At 48.4% G+C, this 27,386-nt stretch overlaps 2 protein-coding genes across 2 annotated transcripts in view; one reads left to right on the forward strand and one right to left on the reverse strand.

Annotated features, from left to right (window-relative positions):
- The window catches only part of ACHE (acetylcholinesterase (Yt blood group)), a 146,958-nt gene that overhangs the window by 94,425 nt on the left and 25,147 nt on the right, over positions 1 to 27,386 (reverse strand). The window lies entirely within an intron of this gene.
- Positions 12,049 to 27,386, forward strand: part of LOC310692059 (uncharacterized protein) — a gene marked incomplete at its 5' end in the record, with an annotated part of 38,089 nt that continues 22,751 nt past the window's right edge. The window contains 8 exons of the mRNA XM_083472499.1: positions 12,049 to 12,418; positions 12,985 to 13,110; positions 23,620 to 23,738; positions 24,595 to 24,653; positions 24,870 to 25,000; positions 25,776 to 25,835; positions 26,299 to 26,476; positions 26,625 to 26,968. Coding sequence (XP_083328625.1) covers positions 12,049 to 12,418; positions 12,985 to 13,110; positions 23,620 to 23,738; positions 24,595 to 24,653; positions 24,870 to 25,000; positions 25,776 to 25,835; positions 26,299 to 26,476; positions 26,625 to 26,968 — 1,387 coding nt within the window. The remainder of the gene's footprint in view (positions 12,419 to 12,984; positions 13,111 to 23,619; positions 23,739 to 24,594; positions 24,654 to 24,869; positions 25,001 to 25,775; positions 25,836 to 26,298; positions 26,477 to 26,624; positions 26,969 to 27,386) is intronic.

The raw sequence follows: 27,386 nt of genomic DNA on the forward strand, positions 1-27,386 counted from the left end.
ACCTCCTCCAGGGAGCATAGTACTGAAGCTCCAGTAACAACTAGTGAGACTACAACACCAACCCCACCCAAGACCCCTTCTACACCCAGTCCTGAGCCTACTGAGACAACTGCACCCAGCCTATCAACAAGCATAAACACACCCGCTGAACACCTGAAGCCGACGACACCACACGGGACCTCATCTGAGTACACAGTGATGTCCAGTTCTTCCACCACTGAACAACCATCCACAACAGAGGTGTCTTCTCAGTCCACATTCACTACCTCCTCCAGGGAGCATAGTACTGAAGCTCCAGTAACAACTAGTGAGATTACAACACCAACCCCATCCAAGACCCCTTCTACACCCAGTCCAGAGCCTACTGAGACAACAGCACCCAGCCTATCAACAAGAACAAACACCGCCGCTGAACACCTGAAGCAGACTACACCACAAGGGACCTCATCTGAGTACACAGTGAAGTCTAGTTCTTCCACCACTGAACAACCATCCACAACAGAGGTGTCTTCTCAGTCCACATTCAGTACCTCCTCCAGGGAGCATAGTACTGAAGCTCCAGTAACAACAAGTGAGATTAGAACACCTACTCCCTCCCAGACGCCTTCTACACCCAGTCCTGAGCCTACTGAGACAACTGCACCCAGCCTATCCACACCCGCTGAGCACCTGAAGCAGGCTACACCACACGGGACCTCATCTGAGTACACAGTGAAGTCTAGTTCTTCCACCACTGAACAACCATCCACAACAGAGGTGTCTTCTCAGTCCACATTCACTACCTCCTCCAGGGAGCATAGTACTGAAGCTCCAGTAACAACTAGTGAGACTACAACACCAACCCCACCCAAGACCCCTTCTACACCCAGTCCTGAGCCTACTGAGACAACTGCACCCAGCCTATCAACAAGCATAAACACACCCGCTGAACACCTGAAGCCAACGACACCACACGGGACCTCATCTGAGTACACAGTGATGTCTAGTTCTTCCACCACTGAACAACCATCCACAACAGAGGTGTCTTCTCAGTCCACATTCACTACCTCCTCCAGGGAGCATAGTACTGAAGCTCCAGTAACAACTAGTGAGATTACAACACCTACTCCCTCCCAGAACCCTTCTACACCCAGTCCTGAGCCTACTGGGACAACTGCAACCAGCCTATCCACACCCGCTGAACACCTGAAGCAGACTACACCACACGGGACCTCATCTGAGTACACAGTGAAGTCTAGTTCTTCCACCACTGAACAACCATCCACAACAGAGGTGTCTTCTCAGTCCACATTCACTACCTCCTCCAGGGAGCATAGTGCTGAAACTACAGTTACAACAAGTGAGATTACAACACCTATTCCCTCCAAGACCGCTTCTACACCCAGTCCTGAGCCTACTGAGACAACTGCACCCAGCCTATCCACAAGAACAAACACACCCGCTGAACACCTGAAGCCGACTACACCACACGGGACCTCATCTGAGTACACAGTGAAGTCTAGTTCTTCCACCACTGAACAACCATCCACAACAGAGGTGTCTTCTCAGTCCACATTCACTACCTCCTCCAGGGAGCATAGTACTGAAGCTCCAGTAACAACTAGTGAGACTACAACACCAACCCCACCCAAGACCCCTTCTACACCCAGTCCTGAGCCTACTGAGACAACTGCACCCAGCCTATCAACAAGCATAAACACACCCGCTGAACACCTGAAGCCGACGACACCACACGGGACCTCATCTGAGTACACAGTGATGTCCAGTTCTTCCACCACTGAACAACCATCCACAACAGAGGTGTCTTCTCAGTCCACATTCACTACCTCCTCCAGGGAGCATAGTACTGAAGCTCCAGTAACAACTAGTGAGATTAAAACACCTACTCCCTCCCAGACGCCTTCTACACCCAGTCCTGAGCCTACTGAGACAACTGCACCCAGCCTATCAACAAGCATAAACACACCCGCTGAACACCTGAAGCCGACTACACCACACGGGACCTCATCTGAGTACACAGTGAAGTCTAGTTCTTCCACCACTGAACAACCATCCACAACAGAGGTGTCTTCTCAGTCCACATTCACTACCTCCCCCAGGGAGCATAGTACTGAAGCTCCAGTAACAACTAGTGAGACTACAACACCAACCCCACCCAAGACCCCTTCTACACCCAGTCCTGAGCCTACTGAGACAACTGCACCCAGCCTATCAACAAGCATAAACACACCCGCTGAACACCTGAAGCCGACGACACCACACGGGACCTCATCTGAGTACACAGTGATGTCTAGTTCTTCCACCACTGAACAACCATCCACAGCAGAGGTGTCTTCTCAGTCCACATTCACTACCTCCTCCAGGGAGCATAGTACTGAAGCTCCAGTAACAACTAGTGAGACTACAACACCAAACCCATCCAAGACCCCTTCTACACCCAGTCCTGAGCCTACTGAGACAACTGCACCCAGCCTATCAACAAGCATAAACACACCCGCTGAACACCTGAAGCCGACTACACCACACGGGACCTCATCTGAGTACACAGTGATGTCTAGTTCTTCCACCACTGAACAACCATCCACAACAGAGGTGTCTTCTCAGTCCACATTCACTACCTCCTCCAGGGAGCATAGTACTGAAACTACAGTTACAACAAGTGAGATTACAACACCTACTCCCTCCCAGACCCCTTCTACACCCAGTCCCGAGCCTACTGAGATAACTGCACCCAGCCTATCCACAAGAACAAACACACCCGCTGAGCACCTGAAGCCGACTACACCACACGGGACCTCATCTGAGTACACAGTGATGCCTAGTTCTTCCACCACTGAACAACCATCCACAACAGAGGTGTCTTCTCAGTCCACATTCACTACCTCCTCCAGGGAGCATAGTACTGAAACTACAGTTACAGCAAGTGAGATTACAACACCTACTCCCTCCCAGACCCCTTCTACACCCAGTCCTGAGCCTACTGAGACAACAGCACCCAGCCTATCAACAAGAACAAACACACCCACTGAACACCTGAAGCAGACTACACCACACGGGACCTCATCTGAGTACACAGTGAAGTCTAGTTCTTCCACCACTGAACAACCATCCACAGCAGAGGTGTCTTCTCAGTCCACATTCACTACCTCCTCCAGGGAGCATAGTACTGAAACTACAGTTACAACAAGTGAGATTACAACACCTACTCCCTCCCAGACCCCTTCTACACCCAGTCCCGAGCCTACTGAGACAACTGCACCCAGCCTATCCACAAGAACAAACACACCCGCTGAGCACCTGAAGCCGACTACACCACACGGGACCTCATCTGAGTACACAGTGATGCCTAGTTCTTCCACCACTGAACAACCATCCACAACAGAGGTGTCTTCTCAGTCCACATTCACTACCTCCTCCAGGGAGCATAGTACTGAAACTACAGTTACAGCAAGTGAGATTACAACACCTACTCCCTCCCAGACCCCTTCTACACCCAGTCCTGAGCCTACTGAGACAACAGCACCCAGCCTATCAACAAGCATAAACACACCCGCTGAACACCTGAAGCCGACTACACCACACGGGACCTCATCTGAGTACACAGTGATGTCTAGTTCTTCCACCACTGAACAACCATCCACAACAGAGGTGTCTTCTCAGTCCACATTCACTACCTCCTCCAGGGAGCATAGTACTGAAACTACAGTTACAACAAGTGAGATTACAACACCTACTCCCTCCCAGACCCCTTCTACACCCAGTCCCGAGCCTACTGAGACAACTGCACCCAGCCTATCCACAAGAACAAACACACCCGCTGAGCACCTGAAGCCGACTACACCACACGGGACCTCATCTGAGTACACAGTGATGCCTAGTTCTTCCACCACTGAACAACCATCCACAACAGAGGTGTCTTCTCAGTCCACATTCACTACCTCCTCCAGGGAGCATAGTACTGAAACTACAGTTACAGCAAGTGAGATTACAACACCTACTCCCTCCCAGACCCCTTCTACACCCAGTCCCGAGCCTACTGAGACAACTGCACCCAGCCTATCCACAAGAACAAACACACCCGCTGAGCACCTGAAGCCGACTACACCACACGGGACCTCATCTGAGTACACAGTGATGCCTAGTTCTTCCACCACTGAACAACCATCCACAGCAGAGGTGTCTTCTCAGTCCACATTCACTACCTCCTCCAGGGAGCATAGTACTGAAGCTCCAGTAACAACTAGTGAGACTACAACACCAACCCCACCCAAGACCCCTTCTACACCCAGTCCTGAGCCTACTGAGACAACTGCACCCAGCCTATCAACAAGCATAAACACACCCGCTGAACACCTGAAGCCGACTACACCACACGGGACCTCATCTGAGTACACAGTGATGCCTAGTTCTTCCACCACTGAACAACCATCCACAACAGAGGTGTCTTCTCAGTCCACATTCACTACCTCCTCCAGGGAGCATAGTACTGAAGCTCCAGTAACAACTAGTGAGACTACAACACCAACCCCATCCAAGACCGTTTCTACACCCAATCCTGAGCCTACTGAGACAACAGCACCTAGCCTATCCACAAGAACAAACACACCCGCTGAGCACCTGAAGCCGACTACACCACACGGGACCTCATCTGAGTACACAGTGAAGTCTAGTTCTTCCACCACTGAACAACCATCCACAACAGAGGTGTCTTCTCAGTCCACATTCACTACCTCCTCCAGGGAGCATAGTACAGAAACTACAGTTACAACAAGTGAGATTACAAAACCTACTCCCTCCCAGAACCCTTCTACACCCAGTCCTGAGCATACTGAGACAACTGCACCAAGCCTATCAACAAGCATAAACACACCCGCTGAACACCTGAAGCCGACTACACCACACGGGACCTCATCTGAGTACACAGTGATGTCTAGTTCTTCCACCACTGAACAACCACACACAACAGAGGTGTCTTCTCAGTCCACATTCACTACCTCCTCCAGGGAGCATAGTACTGAAACTACAGTTACAACAAGTGAGATTACAACACCTACTCCCTCCCAGACCCCTTCTACACCCAGTCCTGAGCCTACTGAGACAACTGCACCCAGCCTATCCACAAGAACAAACACACCCGCTGAGCACCTGAAGCCGACTACACCACACGGGACCTCATCTGAGTACACAGTGATGCCTAGTTCTTCCACCACTGAACAACCATCCACAACAGAGGTGTCTTCTCAGTCCACATTCACTACCTCCTCCAGGGAGCATAGTACTGAAACTACAGTTACAGCAAGTGAGATTACAACACCTACTCCCTCCCAGACCCCTTCTACACCCAGTCCTGAGCCTACTGAGACAACAGCACCCAGCCTATCAACAAGAACAAACACACCCACTGAACACCTGAAGCAGACTACACCACACGGGACCTCATCTGAGTACACAGTGAAGTCTAGTTCTTCCACCACTGAACAACCATCCACAGCAGAGGTGTCTTCTCAGTCCACATTCACTACCTCCTCCAGGGAGCATAGTACTGAAGCTCCAGTAACAACTAGTGAGACTACAACACCAACCCCACCCAAGACCCCTTCTACACCCAGTCCTGAGCCTACTGAGACAACTGCACCCAGCCTATCAACAAGCATAAACACACCCGCTGAACACCTGAAGCCGACTACACCACACGGGACCTCATCTGAGTACACAGTGATGCCTAGTTCTTCCACCACTGAACAACCATCCACAACAGAGGTGTCTTCTCAGTCCACATTCACTACCTCCTCCAGGGAGCATAGTACTGAAACTACAGTTACAACAAGTGAGATTACAACACCTATTCCCTCCAAGACCGCTTCTACACCCAGTCCTGAGCCTACTGAGACAACTGCACCCAGCCTATCCACAAGAACAAACACACCCGCTGAGCACCTGAAGCCGACTACACCACACGGGACCTCATCTGAGTACACAGTGAAGTCTAGTTCTTCCACCACTGAACAACCATCCACAACAGAGGTGTCTTCTCAGTCCACATTCACTACCTCCTCCAGGGAGCATAGTACTGAAACTACAGTTACAACAAGTGAGATTACAACACCTACTCCCTCCCAGAACCCTTCTACACCCAGTCCTGAGCCTACTGAGACAACTGCACCCAGCCTATCCACACCCGCTGAACACCTGAAGCAGACTACACCACACGGGACCTCATCTGAGTACACAGTGAAGTCTAGTTCTTCCACCACTGAACAACCATCCACAGCAGAGGTGTCTTCTCAGTCCACATTCACTACCTCCTCCAGGGAGCATAGTACTGAAGCTCCAGTAACAACTAGTGAGACTACAACACCAACCCCACCCAAGACCCCTTCTACACCCAGTCCTGAGCCTACTGAGACAACTGCACCCAGCCTATCAACAAGCATAAACACACCCGCTGAACACCTGAAGCCGACTACACCACACGGGACCTCATCTGAGTACACAGTGATGCCTAGTTCTTCCACCACTGAACAACCATCCACAACAGAGGTGTCTTCTCAGTCCACATTCACTACCTCCTCCAGGGAGCATAGTACTGAAGCTCCAGTAACAACTAGTGAGACTACAACACCAACCCCATCCAAGACCGTTTCTACACCCAATCCTGAGCCTACTGAGACAACAGCACCTAGCCTATCCACAAGAACAAACACACCCGCTGAGCACCTGAAGCCGACTACACCACACGGGACCTCATCTGAGTACACAGTGAAGTCTAGTTCTTCCACCACTGAACAACCATCCACAACAGAGGTGTCTTCTCAGTCCACATTCACTACCTCCTCCAGGGAGCATAGTACAGAAACTACAGTTACAACAAGTGAGATTACAAAACCTACTCCCTCCCAGAACCCTTCTACACCCAGTCCCGAGCATACTGAGACAACTGCACCAAGCCTATCAACAAGCATAAACACACCCGCTGAACACCTGAAGCCGACTACACCACACGGGACCTCATCTGAGTACACAGTGATGTCTAGTTCTTCCACCACTGAACAACCACACACAACAGAGGTGTCTTCTCAGTCCACATTCACTACCTCCTCCAGGGAGCATAGTACTGAAACTACAGTTACAACAAGTGAGATTACAACACCTACTCCCTCCCAGACCCCTTCTACACCCAGTCCTGAGCCTACTGAGACAAGAGCACCCAGCCCATCAACAAGCATAAACACACCCGCTGAGCACCTGAAGCCGACTACACCACACGGGACCTCATCTGAGTACACAGTGATGCCTAGTTCTTCCACCACTGAACAACCATCCACAACAGAGGTGTCTTCTCAGTCCACATTCACTGCCTCCTCCAGGGAGCATAGTACTGAAACTACAGTTACAACAAGTGAGATTACAACACCTACTCCCTCCCAGACCCCTTCTACACCCAGTCCTGAGCCTACTGAGACAACTGCACCCAGCCTATCCACAAGAACAAACACACCCGCTGAGCACCTGAAGCCGACTACACCACAGGGGACCTCATCTGAGTACACAGTGAAGTCTAGTTCTTCCACCACTGAACAACCATCCACAACAGAGGTGTCTTCTCAGTCCACATTCACTACCTCCTCCAGGGAGCATAGTACAGAAACTACAGTTACAACAAGTGAGATTACAAAACCTACTCCCTCCCAGAACCCTTCTACACCCAGTCCTGAGCATACTGAGACAACTGCACCAAGCCTATCAACAAGCATAAACACACCCGCTGAACACCTGAAGCCGACTACACCACACGGGACCTCATCTGAGTACACAGTGATGTCTAGTTCTTCCACCACTGAACAACCACACACAACAGAGGTGTCTTCTCAGTCCACATTCACTACCTCCTCCAGGGAGCATAGTACTGAAACTACAGTTACAACAAGTGAGATTACAACACCTACTCCCTCCCAGACCCCTTCTACACCCAGTCCTGAGCCTACTGAGACAACTGCACCCAGCCTATCCACAAGAACAAACACACCCGCTGAGCACCTGAAGCCGGCTACACCACACGGGACCTCATCTGAGTACACAGTGATGCCTAGTTCTTCCACCACTGAACAACCATCCACAACAGAGGTGTCTTCTCAGTCCACATTCACTACCTCCTCCAGGGAGCATAGTACTGAAACTACAGTTACAGCAAGTGAGATTACAACACCTACTCCCTCCCAGACCCCTTCTACACCCAGTCCTGAGCCTACTGAGACAACAGCACCCAGCCTATCAACAAGAACAAACACACCCACTGAACACCTGAAGCAGACTACACCACACGGGACCTCATCTGAGTACACAGTGAAGTCTAGTTCTTCCACCACTGAACAACCATCCACAGCAGAGGTGTCTTCTCAGTCCACATTCACTACCTCCTCCAGGGAGCATAGTACTGAAGCTCCAGTAACAACTAGTGAGACTACAACACCAACCCCACCCAAGACCCCTTCTACACCCAGTCCTGAGCCTACTGAGACAACTGCACCCAGCCTATCAACAAGCATAAACACACCCGCTGAACACCTGAAGCCGACTACACCACACGGGACCTCATCTGAGTACACAGTGATGCCTAGTTCTTCCACCACTGAACAACCATCCACAACAGAGGTGTCTTCTCAGTCCACATTCACTACCTCCTCCAGGGAGCATAGTACTGAAACTACAGTTACAACAAGTGAGATTACAACACCTATTCCCTCCAAGACCGCTTCTACACCCAGTCCTGAGCCTACTGAGACAACTGCACCCAGCCTATCCACAAGAACAAACACACCCGCTGAGCACCTGAAGCCGACTACACCACACGGGACCTCATCTGAGTACACAGTGAAGTCTAGTTCTTCCACCACTGAACAACCATCCACAACAGAGGTGTCTTCTCAGTCCACATTCACTACCTCCTCCAGGGAGCATAGTACTGAAACTACGGTTACAACAAGTGAGATTACAACACCTACTCCCTCCCAGAACCCTTCTACACCCAGTCCTGAGCCTACTGAGACAACTGCACCCAGCCTATCCACACCCGCTGAACACCTGAAGCAGACTACACCACACGGGACCTCATCTGAGTACACAGTGAAGTCTAGTTCTTCCACCACTGAACAACCATCCACAGCAGAGGTGTCTTCTCAGTCCACATTAACTACCTCCTCCAGGGAGCATAGTACTGAAGCTCCAGTAACAACTAGTGAGACTACAACACCAACCCCACCCAAGACCCCTTCTACACCCAGTCCTGAGCCTACTGAGACAACTGCACCCAGCCTATCAACAAGCATAAACACACCCGCTGAACACCTGAAGCCGACTACACCACACGGGACCTCATCTGAGTACACAGTGATGCCTAGTTCTTCCACCACTGAACAACCATCCACAACAGAGGTGTCTTCTCAGTCCACATTCACTACCTCCTCCAGGGAGCATAGTACTGAAGCTCCAGTAACAACTAGTGAGACTACAACACCAACCCCATCCAAGACCGTTTCTACACCCAATCCTGAGCCTACTGAGACAACAGCACCTAGCCTATCCACAAGAACAAACACACCCGCTGAGCACCTGAAGCCGACTACACCACACGGGACCTCATCTGAGTACACAGTGAAGTCTAGTTCTTCCACCACTGAACAACCATCCACAACAGAGGTGTCTTCTCAGTCCACATTCACTACCTCCTCCAGGGAGCATAGTACAGAAACTACAGTTACAACAAATGAGATTACAACACCTACTCCCTCCCAGACCCCTTCTACACCCAGTCCTGAGCCTACTGAGACAAGAGCACCCAGCCCATCAACAAGCATAAACACACCCGCTGAGCACCTGAAGCCGACTACACCACACGGGACCTCATCTGAGTACACAGTGATGCCTAGTTCTTCCACCACTGAACAACCATCCACAACAGAGGTGTCTTCTCAGTCCACATTCACTGCCTCCTCCAGGGAGCATAGTACTGAAACTACAGTTACAACAAGTGAGATTACAACACCTACTCCCTCCCAGACCCCTTCTACACCCAGTCCTGAGCCTACTGAGACAACTGCACCCAGCCTATCCACAAGAACAAACACACCCGCTGAGCACCTGAAGCCGACTACACCACACGGGACCTCATCTGAGTACACAGTGATGCCTAGTTCTTCCACCACTGAACAACCATCCACAACAGAGGTGTCTTCTCAGTCCACATTCACTACCTCCTCCAGGGAGCATAGTACTGAAACTACAGTTACAGCAAGTGAGATTACAACACCTACTCCCTCCCAGACCCCTTCTACACCCAGTCCTGAGCCTACTGAGACAACAGCACCCAGCCTATCAACAAGAACAAACACACCCACTGAACACCTGAAGCAGACTACACCACATGGGACCTCATCTGAGTACACAGTGAAGTCTAGTTCTTCCACCACTGAACAACCATCCACAGCAGAGGTGTCTTCTCAGTCCACATTCACTACCTCCTCCAGGGAGCATAGTACTGAAGCTCCAGTAACAACTAGTGAGACTACAACACCAACCCCACCCAAGACCCCTTCTACACCCAGTCCTGAGCCTACTGAGACAACTGCACCCAGCCTATCAACAAGCATAAACACACCCGCTGAACACCTGAAGCCGACTACACCACACGGGACCTCATCTGAGTACACAGTGATGCCTAGTTCTTCCACCACTGAACAACCATCCACAACAGAGGTGTCTTCTCAGTCCACATTCACTACCTCCTCCAGGGAGCATAGTACTGAAACTACAGTTACAACAAGTGAGATTACAACACCTATTCCCTCCAAGACCGCTTCTACACCCAGTCCTGAGCCTACTGAGACAACTGCACCCAGCCTATCAACAAGAACAAACACACCCGCTGAGCACCTGAAGCCGACTACACCACACGGGACCTCATCTGAGTACACAGTGATGCCTAGTTCTTCCACCACTGAACAACCATCCACAACAGAGGTGTCTTCTCAGTCCACATTCACTACCTCCTCCAGGGAGCATAGTACTGAAACTACAGTTACAACAAGTGAGATTACAACACCTACTCCCTCCCAGAACCCTTCTACACCCAATCCTGAGCCTACTGAGACAACTGCAACCAGCCTATCCACACCCGCTGAACACCTGAAGCAGACTACACCACACGGTACCTCATCTGAGTACACAGTGAAGTCTAGTTCTTCCACCACTGAACAACCATCCACAACAGAGGTGTCTTCTCAGTCCACATTCACTACCTCCTCCAGGGAGCATAGTACTGAAACTACAGTTACAACAAGTGAGATTACAACACCTATTCCCTCCCAGACCGCTTCTACACCCAGTCCTGAGCCTACTGAGACAACTGCACCCAGCCTATCCACAAGAACAAACACACCCGCTGAACACCTGAAGCAGACTACACCACAAGGGACCTCATCTGAGTACACAGTGATGCCTAGTTCTTCCACCACTGAACAACCATCCACAACAGAGGTGTCTTCTCAGTCCACATTCACTACCTCCTCCAGGGAGCATAGTACTGAAACTACAGTTACAACAAGTGAGATTACAACACCTACTCCCTCCCAGAACCCTTCTACACCCAGTCCTGAGCCTACTGAGACAACTGCAACCAGCCTATCCACACCCGCTGAACACCTGAAGCAGACTACACCACACGGTACCTCATCTGAGTACACAGTGAAGTCTAGTTCTTCCACCACTGAACAACCATCCACAACAGAGGTGTCTTCTCAGTCCACATTCACTACCTCCTCCAGGGAGCATAGTACTGAAACTACAGTTACAACAAGTGAGATTACAACACCTATTCCCTCCCAGACCGCTTCTACACCCAGTCCTGAGCCTACTGAGACAACTGCACCCAGCCTATCCACAAGAACAAACACACCCGCTGAACACCTGAAGCAGACTACAGCACAAGGGACTTCATCTGACTATACAGTGGTTTCTAATTCTTCCACCACTGAACACCCATCCACAACAGAGATGTCTTCTCAGATAACCTTCTTTCCCTCCTCCAGTGAGGTGTTTTCTGAATCTCCAATCACAACTAGTGAGGCTACAACACCTACTCCCTCCAACACCCCTTCTATACCCAGTCCTGAGCCTACTGAGACAACTGCACCCAGCATATCCACAAGCACTGTCACACCCACTGAGCACCTGAAGCGGACTTCACCACAAGTAACCTCATCTGAGTACACAGTGGTGGCTAGTTCTTCCACAACTGAACAACCATCCACAAAGCACCTGTCTTCTCAGTCAACACTGTCATTTTCCACCAGCAAGGCATCTTCCCCTTCCACCACTACTCATGTACACACACCGACTAATTCACAGCTTACAAGTTTGTCTGGTAGGTATCTGTGTATTCATTTGGAAATGATGTTTATCTCACAGTACAGTATTCCAGTGCTTAACAGTTTACATATGCTGCCCATACTGGGCCAACTCCAAAGTTATTGTATTTATTTACAAGGCCTTTAACAACTTGAGTCTAGGATTTCTTCAATACTGTTTGATGCGTTATATTCCTGTTAGATCACTCCCGTCTTTGTGGCAGTGGCTCTTTCTGGTGCCCCATGACTCTGGGATACAGGTCACCCCCCAATGAGCTGTGTATTCAGAATTGTGGCCCAATTCTGTGGAACTCCCTCTTGGCTGAGACCTCTTCCTGACTGAACTTCACGCACCCATAGAGGCTTTGTTGTTTTCAGCAAGCAGTTTAGGCAACACTTTTTGGTTTTCTGATGAAATCTAATTGATTCTATCATTTGTATTTCTCTTGAACCCTCACTGGACACTTCTTAGAAATCACCGCTTTACAGCATATATATTGTTGGATCCTGATATGAGGGCTCTTTTATCGGCTTGTTCTTAAATATTGTTAATGTTCTGTTCTGTTCTCTTCCTCTTCCTCAGCCTCTTCCACCACAGTTGTCCCTCTCGGGTGCCTTAATGGTGGAGTGCTTGTTGAGGGTTTTTGTCACTGCCCATCTCCCTATACTGGGCACAGTTGTGAAGAGGCAAAGAATGAAATCCAAGTGGGTAAGTCTGAGCATTATTAGTACAAGGCTCCTGCCCTCTGGTTCTTCCTTTGAAAACCAAAGCTCAAGAATGTCTGGATATGTGTAGCAATTTTCTAGGTGGGCAACATTTGTGGTCCTGCTGATTCAAAGTGTGTGTTTCACATTGCTGGGAGTAATCTTTCTTCTTTGATGACCTGCGTGTTTCTCCGTTGAAGTCTTGAGACACGAGTGCCCAAGCCAGCCTTCCCTAACATTGTGCTCTCCAGACATGGCTGTCGTCCCATCTGCCTCAGTTAGCGTGGCCAATGGCCAGGGAGGATTTGAAGTTTTGGCCCATCAAGGCCTGAAGGGGACCAAGTTGGGGGACTCCTCTGACCTCTACTTGCTTGCACTGTCACTCTTGTGAAGGGTAGTTGGCCCATGAAGAGACTGAAAGTGTCTCTGAATACTGAGAAAGAAGTGAAAAATTCCAGCCACCCATGGACATGGTTTGATATAGAATGTTACTTTTTCTGGATGCAGATGACTTCGATACCAACCGTGTATAAAACTGGTTGTATCTTTAGGAGGTGTATATACAATCTACTCAGGCTTGTCCACATGCCTAGGAAGTCTGGGTCTGTGGGGTTGTCTGCTTGTCCTGTGCTTTTTTTTTTTAATGATATTTATTAAGTTTTCAAAGGAAAAAAAGTACATAAATAAAAAGATTAGAAAAAAACACAAAAAGAAAAATAAAAGAAAAAAGAAAAATACAAAATACAGAAAAAGATAAAAATCATTTTTTTAAAAAACACCATCAATCTTTCCATATCATATATTCATATCCTTGCTTCCCTGACCTCCTCACACCTCCCTTTTTTGTATTCCAGTTCAGTTAGTTAATTAATTCAGCAATTTCTTTCCCTCTTTGTTTTTATCTTAATCCTTTAACTTAATGTAATATAACTTTGAGTTCTCACCTGTTAATAATCCATTTTTCATACACCTTTAAAACATTGCTGCTTAAACCACTTAACTTCATTCTGACATCATTCTAACATTCATTAATTTTGCAATATTTCTGTAAATAGTCTTTAAATTTCTTCCAATCTTCTTTCACCGACTCTTCTCCCTGGTCCCGGATTCTGCCAGTCATTTCCGCCAATTCCATATAATCCATCAGTTTCATCTGCCATTCTTCCAGAGTGGGTAGATCTTGTGTCTTCCAATACTTTGCAATAAGTATTCTTGCTGCTGTTGTGGCATACATAAAGAAAGTTCTGTCCTTCTTTGGCACCAATTGGCCGACTATGCCCAGGAGAAAGGCCTCTGGTTTCTTCAGGAAGGTATATTTAAATACCTTTTTCAGTTCATTATATATCATTTCCCAGAAAGCCTTAATCTTTGGGCACGTCCACCAAAGGTGAAAGAATGTACCTTCAGTTTCCTTACATTTCCAACATTTATTATCGGGCAAATGGTAGATTTTTGCAAGCTTGACTGGGGTCATGTACCACCTGTATATCATTTTCATAATATTCTCTCTTAAGGCATTGCATGCCGTAAACTTCATACCTGTGGTCCATAACTGTTCCCAGTCAGCCATCATTATGTTATGTCCGACATCTTGTGCCCATTTAATCATAGCAGATTTCACCGTTTCATCCTGTGTATTCCATTTCAACAGCAAGTTATACATCTTTGACAAAATCTTAGTTTTGGGTTCTAGCAATTCTGTTTCTAATTTCGATTTTTCCACCTGGAAGCCAATTTTCTTGTCCAAATTATATGCCTCCATTATCTGATAAAAATGAAGCCAGTCTCGCACTTTGTTTTTTAATTTCTCAAAACTCTGCAATTTCAGTCTATCTCCCTCTTGTTCCAAAATTTCCCAATATTTCGGCCATTTGACCTCCATATTGAGCTTTTTCTGAGCTTTCGCTTCCATCGGTGACAGCCACCTTGGGGTTTTATTTTCCAATAAGTCCTTATATCTTATCCAGACATTAAACAATGCTTTCCTGACAATATGGTTTTTTAATGCTTTATGTGCTTTGACCTTGTCGTACCACAAATATGCATGCCATCCAAATACATTATTAAAACCTTCTAAATCCAAAATGTCTGTTTTCAAGAAGCAGCCATTCCTTCAGCCAGCAAAAAGCTGCTGATTCATAATAAAGTTTAAGGTCTGGCAGGGCAAATCCACCTCTTTCCTTTGCATCCGTTAATATTTTAAATTTTATTCTAGGCTTCTTGCCCTGCCAGACAAATCTAGAGATATCTCTCTGCCACTTCTTGAAACAGTCCATTTTGTCCAAAATTTGCAAAGTTTGAAACAGAAACAACATTCTAGGCAATACATTCATTTTTATCGCAGCAATACGGCCTAGCAGTTAAAGCTTCAAATTTGACCAAATTTCTAAATCTTTTTTCACTTCAGCCCAACGTTTTTCGTAATTGTCTTTGAATAAGTTCCCATTTTTTGCTGTCATGTTAATCCCCAGGTATTTCACTTTCTTAACCACTGTTAAACCTGTCTCATTCTGAAACCTCTCTCTCTCAATCAGTGTTAGATTTTTCTCTAAAACCTTAGTTTTTAACTTATTCAGTTTAAATCCTGCAGCCTGACCAAATTCTTGAATCAGTTCCAAAACCCTTTTAGTACTAGATTCTGGCTCCTGTAATGTCAATACTAAATCATCTGCAAATGCTCTCAATTTGTACTGTTTAGCTCCGACTTGTACACCTTTAACCAATTGGTCCCTTCTAATCATATTCAGCAGAACCTCCAGGACCAATATAAAAAGCAATGGGGAGATTGGGCAACCTTGTTGTGTCCCTTTTTCTATCTTAAATTCTTCCGTCACCACGTTATTTACAATTAGTTTGGGCTTTTGTTCTGAATAAATTGTACTTATACCGTTTTCAAAGCCTTGGCCTACCCCCATCTCCTGTAGGTTCTTCTTCATAAAACTCCAAGAAATATTGTCAAAGGCTTTCTCCACGTCCACAAATATCAAAACTGCCTTAGTATTTATGTTCACTTGTAATTTTTCTAAAATGTTGATTATATTTCTCACATTGTCAGACAAATGTCTACCCGGGAGAAAGCCTGCTTGGTCTTTATGGATCTCTTCCATTAACACCTTTTTTCGTCTTTTAGCCAAAATATCTGCAAAGATTTTGTAATCCACATTAAGTAACGATATAGGGCGGTAGTTCTTAAGCTGAGTCTTTTCAGTCTCTGTTTTCGGTATAAGTGTAATATACGCTTCTTTCCACGACTCTAGTGCCCTTTTCCCACCCATTATTTTGTTACAGACTTCCTTCGAAGGTTGTACTAACCATTCTTTTAAGGATCTGTAATATTTAGAGGTCAGTCCATCCGGTCCTGGAGATTTGCCTAGTTGCATTTTCTGAATGGCACCTTCTATCTCCTGTTCGGTTATTTTATAGTTCAGCATTAATTTATTTTCCTGGGAGATTTTTTGTAATCCATTTGTTTTCAAAAATCGATCTAAATCAATTTCTTTCTGTGGCCCTTGTGTATATAATTGTTTAAAGTACCTCTGGAAACAGTTTCTAATCTCAGCTGGGTTCTGTATGTTCCTTCCTTCCACTTCTAAGTTAGTAACCGTATTTAATTTTTGTCTTTTTTTCATTTGCCAAGCCAACAATTTCCCACATTTATTAGCCGACTCAAATGTCTTTTGTCTCATTTGTTTGGTTTTCCATTCTATCTCCTGATTCATCATTTTCATGTATTGTACTTGGTGTAACTTTATTTCTCTCAAAATCTCTTGTGACTTTGGTTTTGCTCTCGATTTCTTTTCACTTTCTTTTATTTTCTCCAATATCTTATCCTTCTTCTCATTTTGGATTCTCTTCTTTAATACGTTCTGTTGTATCAAGGACCCTCTCATAACAGCTTTGCTTGCGTCCCAGATTACTCTTTTTTCCACATTGGTATTCATATTTGTCAGAGCTGCTTCCAGATCCTAGCTCACAGAGGATCATGCTAGCCAGCGGTCACTTGTAAAAGTCTTTTATTGAGTTACAGTTTCCATTCTCAAGCAGCTGCGCGCAGCTCTACGTCTTAAGGGTTAGACCGGCGAAGCTCCGTCTGAGTCTCCGCCCCCTGTACACCAACTTAATACCCTAGCCTTACTCCACCTTTTCCGCCTGACTGTTCTTCTCTGGGTCCCTCTGCCCCCCGGGGTCTCCTCCTTCCGGGATTCTTCTGACGCTGACCCCCCGGACCCTCCTGTCTCCTTGCGCCGGGCTTTAGGACCTGGCTCCCTTTCCGGGCTGCTTACTGCGCCACCTTCCTGTGCATTTAAACTTGGCGCGCGCGCCCAACCTTCCACTTTCCGTCTGACCGTTTCTTCGCTCCCCGATGGAGGTGTGGCCACTCCTGACTCGTGCCCTCCCTCCTGTTGTGAGCTTCCAGCGCTTGATACCTGGCGCCCTTCCTCTCCCCTGCTCTCTGTTGGTGACGCTGGTCCCGATTTCCAACTGCTCCCCTCTGAGCCCCCTCTGGCCCTTTCTTCCTGGGGTGTCCCCCTAGGCTCCCCCCTTGCCCTGGCCACTGGTGCTCCTTTCTGTGAATCTTCTGATTCACTGGAAAGACTCGGAGATCTCGGGTCGTCGTCATCACTCATCTTTTCTTCTGCCTCCTCCCCCTCGCTCTCTGTTTCCTCCCTTGCCCTTGCCTCTGCTCCTGAACCCCTGACAATATTTATCTCAAAATAATCTCTCAAGGTTTTTTGGGCCTTCTTAATCACTTCTTCATCTCTGAGTAAGGTACAGTGGTGCCTCGCAAGACAAAAGAATCCTTTCTGTGATTCTCTTCGTCTAGCGGTTTTTTCGTCTTGCGAAGCAAGCCCATTGACGGATTAGCGGATTAGCGCTATTAGCGGCTTTTAGCGGCTTATCGGATCAGCTGATAAGCGGCTTAGCGGCTTAGAAAAGGGGGGGGAGGAAAAAAACCCCGCAGGAACTCGCAAGACATTTTCGTCTTGCGAAGCAAGCCCATAGGAGATTCGTTTTGTGAAGCACCTCCAAAACGGAAAACTCTTTCGTCTAGCGAGTTTTCCGTCCTGCGAGGCATTCGTCTTGCGGGGCACCACTGTATCATTCATCCATCTGAAGGAGCCAGTTGGTGTTAGTTTCATCTCCATCTTCACAGCATTATGGTCGGAGCAAGTTTTTGGGCAAATTTCCACTTTTCTTGTCTTTGGAGCCATTCCTCTAGTACAGTGTTTCCCAAACGTTTTTGGGCAACGGCACACCTGTTTACCGGAAAAAAATCTCGCGGCACACCACCATTAAAGCCCCGCCCCGTGACGTCAGCGCACAGCGTCACGCCGGGGGGGGACGCACAAAAGTGAGCGTTTTTTCCCTTCCCCTTGCCGGGGTGGGAGGAGGCAGCAGAGCGAGGGACTGAGGGACAGCGGCAGCTGAGGCGGCGGCGGCTGTTGTGGTGGTGGCGGCGATAGCGGGCGGAGGAGGAGCCGTCGCCGGGAGTTGCTGCTGCTGCTGTTGCTGCTGCTGCCCGGACATGCCGGCCTCCTCCTCCTCCGCTGTCTCGCGCTCCTCCCTTTTGCGCGCGCTGCCCCGCCGCTCGGCACCACCACCGCGGAGCCGCCCCCGGCTCGACGTGGATCCTCGCCGCCGCCGCCTCTCGCCGCCCGACTCGCCCGCCTCCCTCCCACGGCACACCAGCCGGTGTCTCACGGCACAGTAGTGTGCCGCGGCACACCGGTTGGGAAACACTGCTCTAGTAACCCATATTTGGTCAATTCTTGTCCATGTCAATTTGGCTTCAGAGAAGAAGGTTCCCTCTCTGGCCAAGGGATTCTTTGTTCTCCATATATCAACTAAGTCCAAGTTGTCTGTCATCTCAAAAAAGGTTTTTGGTAGTCTGCCATCTTTAGTGACTACCTGTCTTTGTGCCTTGTCCATATGTGTAGATACCACTCCGTTCATGTCTCCCATCAAAATCACATTATAATCCAAATAGTCCATCAAAGTCTCATGCAACTTTTTAAAGAATTCAGATTTCCCCTCATTTGGTGCATAAACTCCTACTATCAAAAATTTCTCTCCTTGTGTTTGAATTTCAGTTGCCACATATCTTCCTTGGTCATTGTGATGAATATGGGTTGCTCATGCGTAAGTTACCGCCACTCCTGGCTAAGTTGGCTTGTTAAACCTTTCCTGTCTGGACAGCCCTTCACTTCGTGGCTGCCTCAGTCACTAGCAGAATCCGTCAGTGGGCGTTTCTTAAACCTTTTCCAGCATAAAAGCTGTTTGACGCCAAGTCTCCTCCTACTCTCCCTGCGCAGAAGTCTTCTGCGCAGGGAGCGTGTGGGTAGTGGAGGACCCGTGCTCTCCCCGCTGGTGTCCAGTGAAGAGTCCTGGAGCCCTCTCGCCGATTCCCCCATCTACCCCCCTTTATCCCTGGTGTTGCGCTGATTTCCTTCCCCAGCTGAGCTGCCTCTCTCCCTGCTGGGTCCCTCTCCAGCATCACTTGAGAGCCTTCCCTCTGCCTCTGGCTCCGATGTCAGTTCCCTGACAGTCATCTTTGAAGATAAATTTCGGTAATAGTCTCTCCTTTGCATAAATCACTACCCCTCTTTTTTTAACCTTGTCCGAAGAAATAAACTCCTGGTCCAGTCTTTTATTGATCAATACTTTCCTGTGTAGCCTTGTTACATGTGTTTCCTGTAAACAAATCAAGTCCAATTGTTGCTTTTTTAATAAGTGAAACACAGTTTTCCTTTTATGAGGGGAGTTCAGACCATTACAGTTCCAGCTTAATAGTTGCAGAGCCATGATGTAGTTACTTTACTTCTCCTCCAACTGCACCAAGTGCCTGTTCCTGTTCTATCGGTGGTATCACCTTCTCCAGGCAGTCTTTTAATTCAGGAGGTAGTCTTGGTATGTCTAAAATTCCTCCTCTTTCTAGTGCTCTTAACTCTTCTCCAACTTCTTTCTGCAGGTCTTCTCCGTGGTCTCTCAAAAATCTTTCTTTGTCGTCCTCTGATCTTATTTTTATCTTTCTCCCTTTGTAACTGAAGGATAGGCCTTGGGGGAATTCCCACCTAAAAATGATTCTGTTGCTTCTCAACAGGGCGACCAAATCTCGATAATTGGATCTAAGGTCCAGAAGATATTTCAGAATGTCCTTAAATATCTCCACTTTTGACTGATGTATTTCCAAAGTCTTCTGGAAGTGCAGACTCAAGATTTTATCTCTCTCCTCTTTTGTTCGGAGGGTGATCAAACCAGTGGCGTAGCGTGGGGGTGCCAGGGGTGCCAGCCGCACCGGGCACAACATTTTGGGGGGCGCGTTTGGCCGGCCCCCCTCAAGGAAGCGGGAACCTCTCCAAGGCACAGCGCGCCGTTGGTAGAGGAAAAAAGCTGCGCAGCAGCAGCAGCAAGGCACAGTGTGCCGTCGGTAGAGGAAAAAAGCCGAGCTGCAGCAGCAGCAAAGTCGGGAGGAGGAGGAGGTGGAGCGAGCCTGCTAATTCCTTGCAAAGTCGGGAGGAGGAGGAGGTGGAGCGAGCCTGCTAATTCCTTGCAAAGTCGGGAGGAGGAGGAGGTGGAGCGAGCCTGCTAAGAATTCCTCGCAGCTGGCCATCCAACCTCCAGCGAAGGAGGGCCCCGCTCCACCTTCCGAGGGAGCCTGCTAGGACCCCCGGCTCCCTGCAGGTGGCTCACAACCCCCGCTAGCCCGGCCGGGGCTCGGGGAGGATGGGAGCCGCCTGCTGGGCTGGCACAGCTGCGTGTGAAGGCGCGGAGGGAGGCGCTCCCAGGGCTGCTGGCGGCCTTTCCCCGCACACGAAGGAGCAAGGGCGGCGGCGGCGGCGAGGCTGCGCAACAGCCGCTGCGTGAGAACGAGCCCTTGCCCAGCCCGGGGGACGATCCGGAGGCCCTCTCCGAGCGCATCGCGTGTAGCCAGCCTGCCAGCCTGCCTGCCAGGGTGGAGCAAAGCGGTGGAGTGGGGAGAGGTTGCCCTTCTTCGCACGCAACCCCCCCCCCGCGTCACGCCTTAAATCCACCCTCCCACAAACTAGGAGCGAGCAGCTGAGAGGGAACAGCTGAGAGCCACGAGCAGCTTTTTCTGAAAATGCCCTTTAAAAAAAAAAAATCCTAAAATTTATAAACCGCTTGACAGCTACAAAAGCGGTTTGCCAAGAGAATAAAACTGCCAGGAAGCAGTGGTGTAGCGTGGGGGGTGCAGGGGGGCCGGCCGCACCGGGCGCAACATCTGGGGGTTAGGGTTAGGGGGCGCAAATCCACGGGTTAGGGGGCGCAAATTACTTGCCTTGCCCCGGGTGCTGACAAGCCACGCTACGCCACTGGATCAAACAGTCTCTCACCCTGTTCTTCTTCCCTCCTCTTCCAAGCCTAAAAGCACTCACTATCTTAAAGTTTCCCTTCTCCAAATCTGGGTTCCAAAAGTCTGAAAATTCCTGCGTAAGAAAGTCAGTAAGATTGTCTTTTTCAATTTCGGGTATGGCCCTGATCCTCAAATTTGTTTGTTTCTCCTTCAATTCAATCATAGACAATATTGACCTGTGGTCTTCAAGTTGTTTATGTATTGGTGGTATCTTCTCTTTTACAGCAGTTGCTATTTCCTTTGCTTCTTCAGCTATCTTTCGGGTCGAGGTAGATTCCTGTAGTAATTTCTCAATAGATTCTGTATTAGTATTTACCTTCTGTCCCAAATTGTTAATACTTGTGGTATTTTGATCAATTTTACCTGATGCTTCAGCTACTTGTTTACTTATTCTTTCCAAAGATTCATTAATTTTACCTAATGCCTGAGCGAAAACATCTTCGGATGCCATTCCTTTGGGTTTAGATTGTACCAATGCAGCTCCTGTTGGTAATCCAGGAGGACCAGATGTTGATGCTCTTCGCTGCAGCCCAACATCTGGACGAAATGATCTACCAGACCTTGTCGTTTTTTCCTGAAGCAAATCTATTTTCTCCTTTCCATCTGCCATAACACTCTAAATAAGGCCCAAGGTCAACCCCACGATCAGAATTTGTTTTGAAGTGGAAACTTCCCCTGGCCCAGCTGTTATTGTAACAATTTCAAACTTCCTCTAGGGGGACACAGTAGCAGTCAAAAGTTGTTGCCTTAAAATAATTAACCTTTTTTCTTTTAATCCCCCAATTCACAAAAAAGACGACAGTTTCAATTTCAGTTGTTTTCCAGTTACTTTAAGACCAGGAGAAGCCAGCCAGAAATATTGTATCTCACTTGTATCTCACTTGCAGAGTTAGCTGTCAAAGAGTACTTTCACCAACAGCACATTCACAGTACGGCATTTACTGTTCACTGGCAACCCGTTCCCAGGTTTCAAGTGGTGGATTTTAGCTTCCCTTTCTCTCTTTTTGCAGGGAAATACAGTTCAGACCTTTCCCCCCTCCTCTCCTGCAATTATGGAGGGGGGGGGGATTCGCTTGTTTGATGTTAGAATTATAGTTCTTTTCAAACGTCTTTCAAGGTTTTCGCTTACAAGTTCATTGCTTTACTCTATTTACAAAGAACGGAAGGCAGACTTCCGGTTTATGCCTCTCTGCTTCGGTATCAAATTACTTCTTTAATCCTTTGTTTTCCAAATTAGCCTACTCACGGATAGTTGTTTTGTAGCCAAATTGTCACCCGAAAAAGGCAGCGCTCTCCGGTAACGGCTGTGCGGCTTCGCTCCACGGAAGAAGCAATTGACTCACAGCACCGCGCCGCTTCCCCGCTCCGCTCCGGAACCCGTAATCGGGCTCCTTTGCAAGTTGGGGGGGCGCAAAAGGTGCCCGCTGAGTCCCACGGTCACAGGCTTCACCCGCCTGTTATTTTTTCGAGGGTCCCCGCTTCGCCGCAGCAGAACAGACCCGATTCCCGCAGAGCTGGTCCCTCCGGATCAGAGGGAGTCCGCCATTACCGATGGTGCCACCTCCGGATGTCCGCTTGTCCTGTGCTTACTAGGCATGCTTACTAGGTCTGAGCAGTTCTGCCTTTGCTACACTGTTTTCCCCTGGGAAACCTGCTCTTTGTGGAAAAACCAATTGCCATTTCTTCCTATTCAGCATAAAACACTTTCCCCAGGAAAGTGCAGAGGCAAATGGAAATGTGGATGAGCCCTCAACTGGTTCTCAAGGAAAGATGGCCAACTTGCTTGATTCAAAGTGGTGTGTTAGTTCTGTGGCATCACCCTGCCACCTGCAGTTTAAAAAGCTTCTGATACCACCACCACCACCAGCAGCAGCAGCTGGACCAGAATGCCACCTGCCTCAGGATCTGGAGAGTTCCTGTCAGCAAGAGTAGACTACACTGAGCTGATACGCGCACATTCCCATGTATTTCACACCCTGTACCAGTGCCCTTTCTCTGCACACTTGGTGTGGATCCATAGGTGATTCATGTTGTTTCCATGATCACTGTAACTCAATGGACACCTGAAGTGCTTATCCTCACATCTGAAACTGTGGCTGTACCTTCATGTTTAATGACTCCTGTGCTTTCTGATCACAGTGACTGTTGTGGCCACAATCAATGTCTCTGTAACAGTGAAGAATTGGAAGTTCAGCCCAGAGATGGCGAATTCCAGCTCTTCTGACTTCCAGACATTCGTGAAGATCTTTGAGGAACAGGTGAGGGGTGGCTGGGAGTGCACAGAGCGATGACACCCCCCAAAATTCTCACACCCAAACCCTATGGCGACTTCTGAGTCCAGGCGCCATTCATATTCCATTCCTCATCGGTGAAGTTCATTCAGATCTAGACTGGAAACACAGTCAGGTTTCCCTCATTTGGAATACCTGGATATCCAGCTTCAGAAATGAAGCCATCAGATGAGTATAGAAAGCTGTTTCTGTAATATGTAGCTCAGAGCTGATGGTTCAAACCCTAATACACACACCAAGAACCGTCTTCCTAGTTGTCACTTTTGAAAGATCAATGTTAAAGTGACAAAGGTCATCTTCCAGCCTTTATAATCATCCCATCCCTTTGGCCAGGCTGTCTGCTGGGAACTGGAGTCCAAGAACAGCTGGGGGAGGGCCACTGACTATCCATGCCCAGCACAGGAGATACCCCAAAGGTGTGTTGGAAGGGTAGAGGAGTTAAAGGAGCACAGCAGGATAGAGAGGCCCTACTCAGCAGACAGGAGGGACCAAGAATCTGCTGGGATGGGAGGTTTAGTATTTCTCAGATCAACAAACTAGTATCTTGTACATGTAGAGTTTTTTGTTGCTTCTTCTGCCATGGAAATTCCTGCATTGCAGGATTTGGACCCAATAACCCTCAAGTCCCTTCCAACTCTACAGTTCTATGATTCTAGGACTGCTCACACACACCTCAAAGCCACGCTCTGTCTGAGTAGATACAGAGGACTGGTGATGCTTGCAGACAGCAGCTGCTCTGCTGCCTCTGTGCAGACCCTGCTGTTGGTTGGTGCTTCCGACTGTTGCTGTCTATGCAGCTGAGATGAGACCTCTCTCTTTGCAGATGAACATCTTCTATGCGGACATTCCTGGGTACACGGGTGTAAAGGTGATTCGGCTGAGGTGAGTCACAGAAGAGATACAGCTGGGGACCAAGTATGGGAGGGAGGGTGCTGCTTGGTGCCACACAATCTCCTAGGCCTCCTGCTGTGAGTGGCCACGTCCCTTTAAGCAACAGCCCCCACTACCATCGTTGACCTCACATCAGGCTCGCTGAGGGCACCTTTGGGGTTGTGGCTAAGTGATTTCTCTCTCTTCCTTCCTCCTGCCTCTTCTCAGCAATGGTAGTATTATCGTGGACCACGAGGTGCTCCTGCAGCTTCACTTCTCAGACTTCAATGCTTCTTACAATGCTTCCATGAAGAACCTCACACAGACCTTGCAAAAGAATTGCACTTCCAATGACAAAGGTGAGGGGGCGCCTGCCACTTCTCATGGAAAGGTCTGGCAGTCATGAGGAAGCAGAAGTCATCCAAGGGTTGTGATTCTGTCCCTCCTTATTTGGGAGTAAATTGCACCAGCATCACAACTGCATGTACTTCTGAGTCAACATGCATAGGATGGGGCTCCCAAGGTGGCAGCCAGGAGTTAAGCCTGGGGTTGTCAGTCACACTGGGAGCCCAAAGGGAGGCTGTGAGGCGGCCGGTGATCCACCTCTCTGCAGAACCTGAGCAGCTCCACTGAGTCCAAATCACCCCGACTCCCCTGGTTCAAAACAATTACGTTGTTTTACTAGGAACAGAGGCATCCCTTTGAAACTGAGCAAGACGAAACAGTACGAAAGCCTATTGTCCAAAATGGTATGAAATCAAGGTCTTCCCAGCATGCCAATTTCACTCCAGAGAAAAACAGGAATCAAGAATAAGAATGCACCTCAGTTAGGCCGTATCTGAGGCCACCTAGTGTTATCTATCCATGCTGAGAAGTGGGGGTGCAAACCCTTCTCTGATACCCCAGCAGCTGTGCTGAAACATCAGCCAACCCCAGTTGATTTCCCCATGCCCACCTAAATATGGATATCCGGTTGCTTCCTGTCAGAAGAGGTGTGCTTCCTTCAAGCTTGGTGGCAGGGCGTCATGACAAGTGGGGGCGGGAGTAGAAGAAGAGGTCCCTCCCCATGGATGCCCCCCCCCCGTGATTTCTTCCTTTCAGAAGCCTCACCTTTGCTTTCTCCCTCTCCTTTAGATAAGCTCTGCTTTACTGAAGGAGCATCTGATGTGACTGCAGTGCCCCTGAGTCCTAAAGGTGAGGATTGGCGTGTTAGAGGGGATTGGTGTGTGGGGTATAAATGTATAATGATGATGATGATGATGATCCAGCAGCCAAGCTCCCCTTTTGTTCTCCTAGTCCAGGGGTCAGCAAACCTTTTTCAGCAGGGGGCCGGTCGACTGTCTCTCAGACCTTGTGGGGGGCTGGACTATATTTTGGGAAAAAATAATGAATTTCTATATCCTCAAAATAACCCAGAGATGCATTTTATATAAAAACACATATTCTACTCATGTAAAAAAAACGCTGATTCCTGGACCATCTGTGGGCCGGATTTAGAAGGCGATTGGGCCGGATTTAGAAGGTGATTGGGCCGGATTTGGCCCCTGGGCCTTAGTTTGCCTACCCATGTCCTAGTCCCATGTGCATGTGCATGTGGTGTTGTGAGACATCTGCATTCTTCCTTTGCTGACCCTACTCTCTCCTTTTCCATTCCCAGATCTGTCAGATGAATGCAAGAATGCCTCAGTGGTGGCGCACAACCTCCAGCCATATTATGTGGCGCGGGTCATCAACAACACACTTCATTGCGTCTCTAATTGCAGTGCTTGGAACCCCCACCCATTCCACTGTGTGAGTGGAACGTGCCATATCACCTCTGAGGGGCCCAAATGCCGGTGAGTAGCATGCCAGGGGGTGAAGGAGGGAGTGGAGATGTGGGGTCAACTCTTCCCCCTAGGTGGGTCCAATAAGCACTATCAGTGGTGAATAGTTATATGCATTTTTCTAAAATAGTCCAATACAATTGTTGCCTATCCGTTCTAGGGAGACTCCAAGCACAACAAGTGAAACATCCATTTCAACAAATTTGAACACAACACCTTCTGCTTATACTACTACGAAAATATCCACTACTTCTGAAACTACAACCACAACTAGTGAGACTACAGCACCTACTCCCTCCAAGACCCCTTTTAAATCCAGTCCTGAGCCTTCTGAGACAACTTCACCTACCGTGTCTTCAAGCACAAACACACCAACTGAGCATGTGGAACAGACTACACCACATGGAACCTCATCTGAGTACACAGTGATGTCTAGTTCTTCCACCACTGAGCAATCATCCACAAAACAGCTGTCTTCTCAGTCAACATTGTCTGTCTCCTCCAGTGAGTTGACATCTGAAACTACAAGCCCTACTAGTGAGAGTACAATGCCTACTCCTTCCATGACTCCTTTAACTTTTAGTTCTGAGCCTTCTGAGACAACTTTACCTACCGTGTCTTCAAGCACAAACACCCCCAGTGAGCACTTGAGGCAGACTACACCACAAGGAACCTCATCTGAGTACACAGTGATGTCTAGTTCTTCCACCACTGAGCAACCATCCACAAAACAGCTATCTTCTCAGTCCACATTCATTACCTCCTCCAGTGAGTTGACCTCTGAAACTACAAGCACTACTAGTGAGAGTACAACATCTACTCCCTCCAAGACCCCTTTCACCTCCAGTCCTGAGCCTTCTGAGAACACTGCACCCAGCCTATCATCAAGCGCAAACACACCCACTGAGCAGACTACCTCAGA

Source organism: Podarcis liolepis (genome assembly GCF_965112155.1).
Source record: "Podarcis liolepis genome assembly, chromosome: 13".
In the NCBI taxonomy this organism is placed as follows: Eukaryota; Metazoa; Chordata; class Lepidosauria; order Squamata; family Lacertidae; genus Podarcis; species Podarcis liolepis.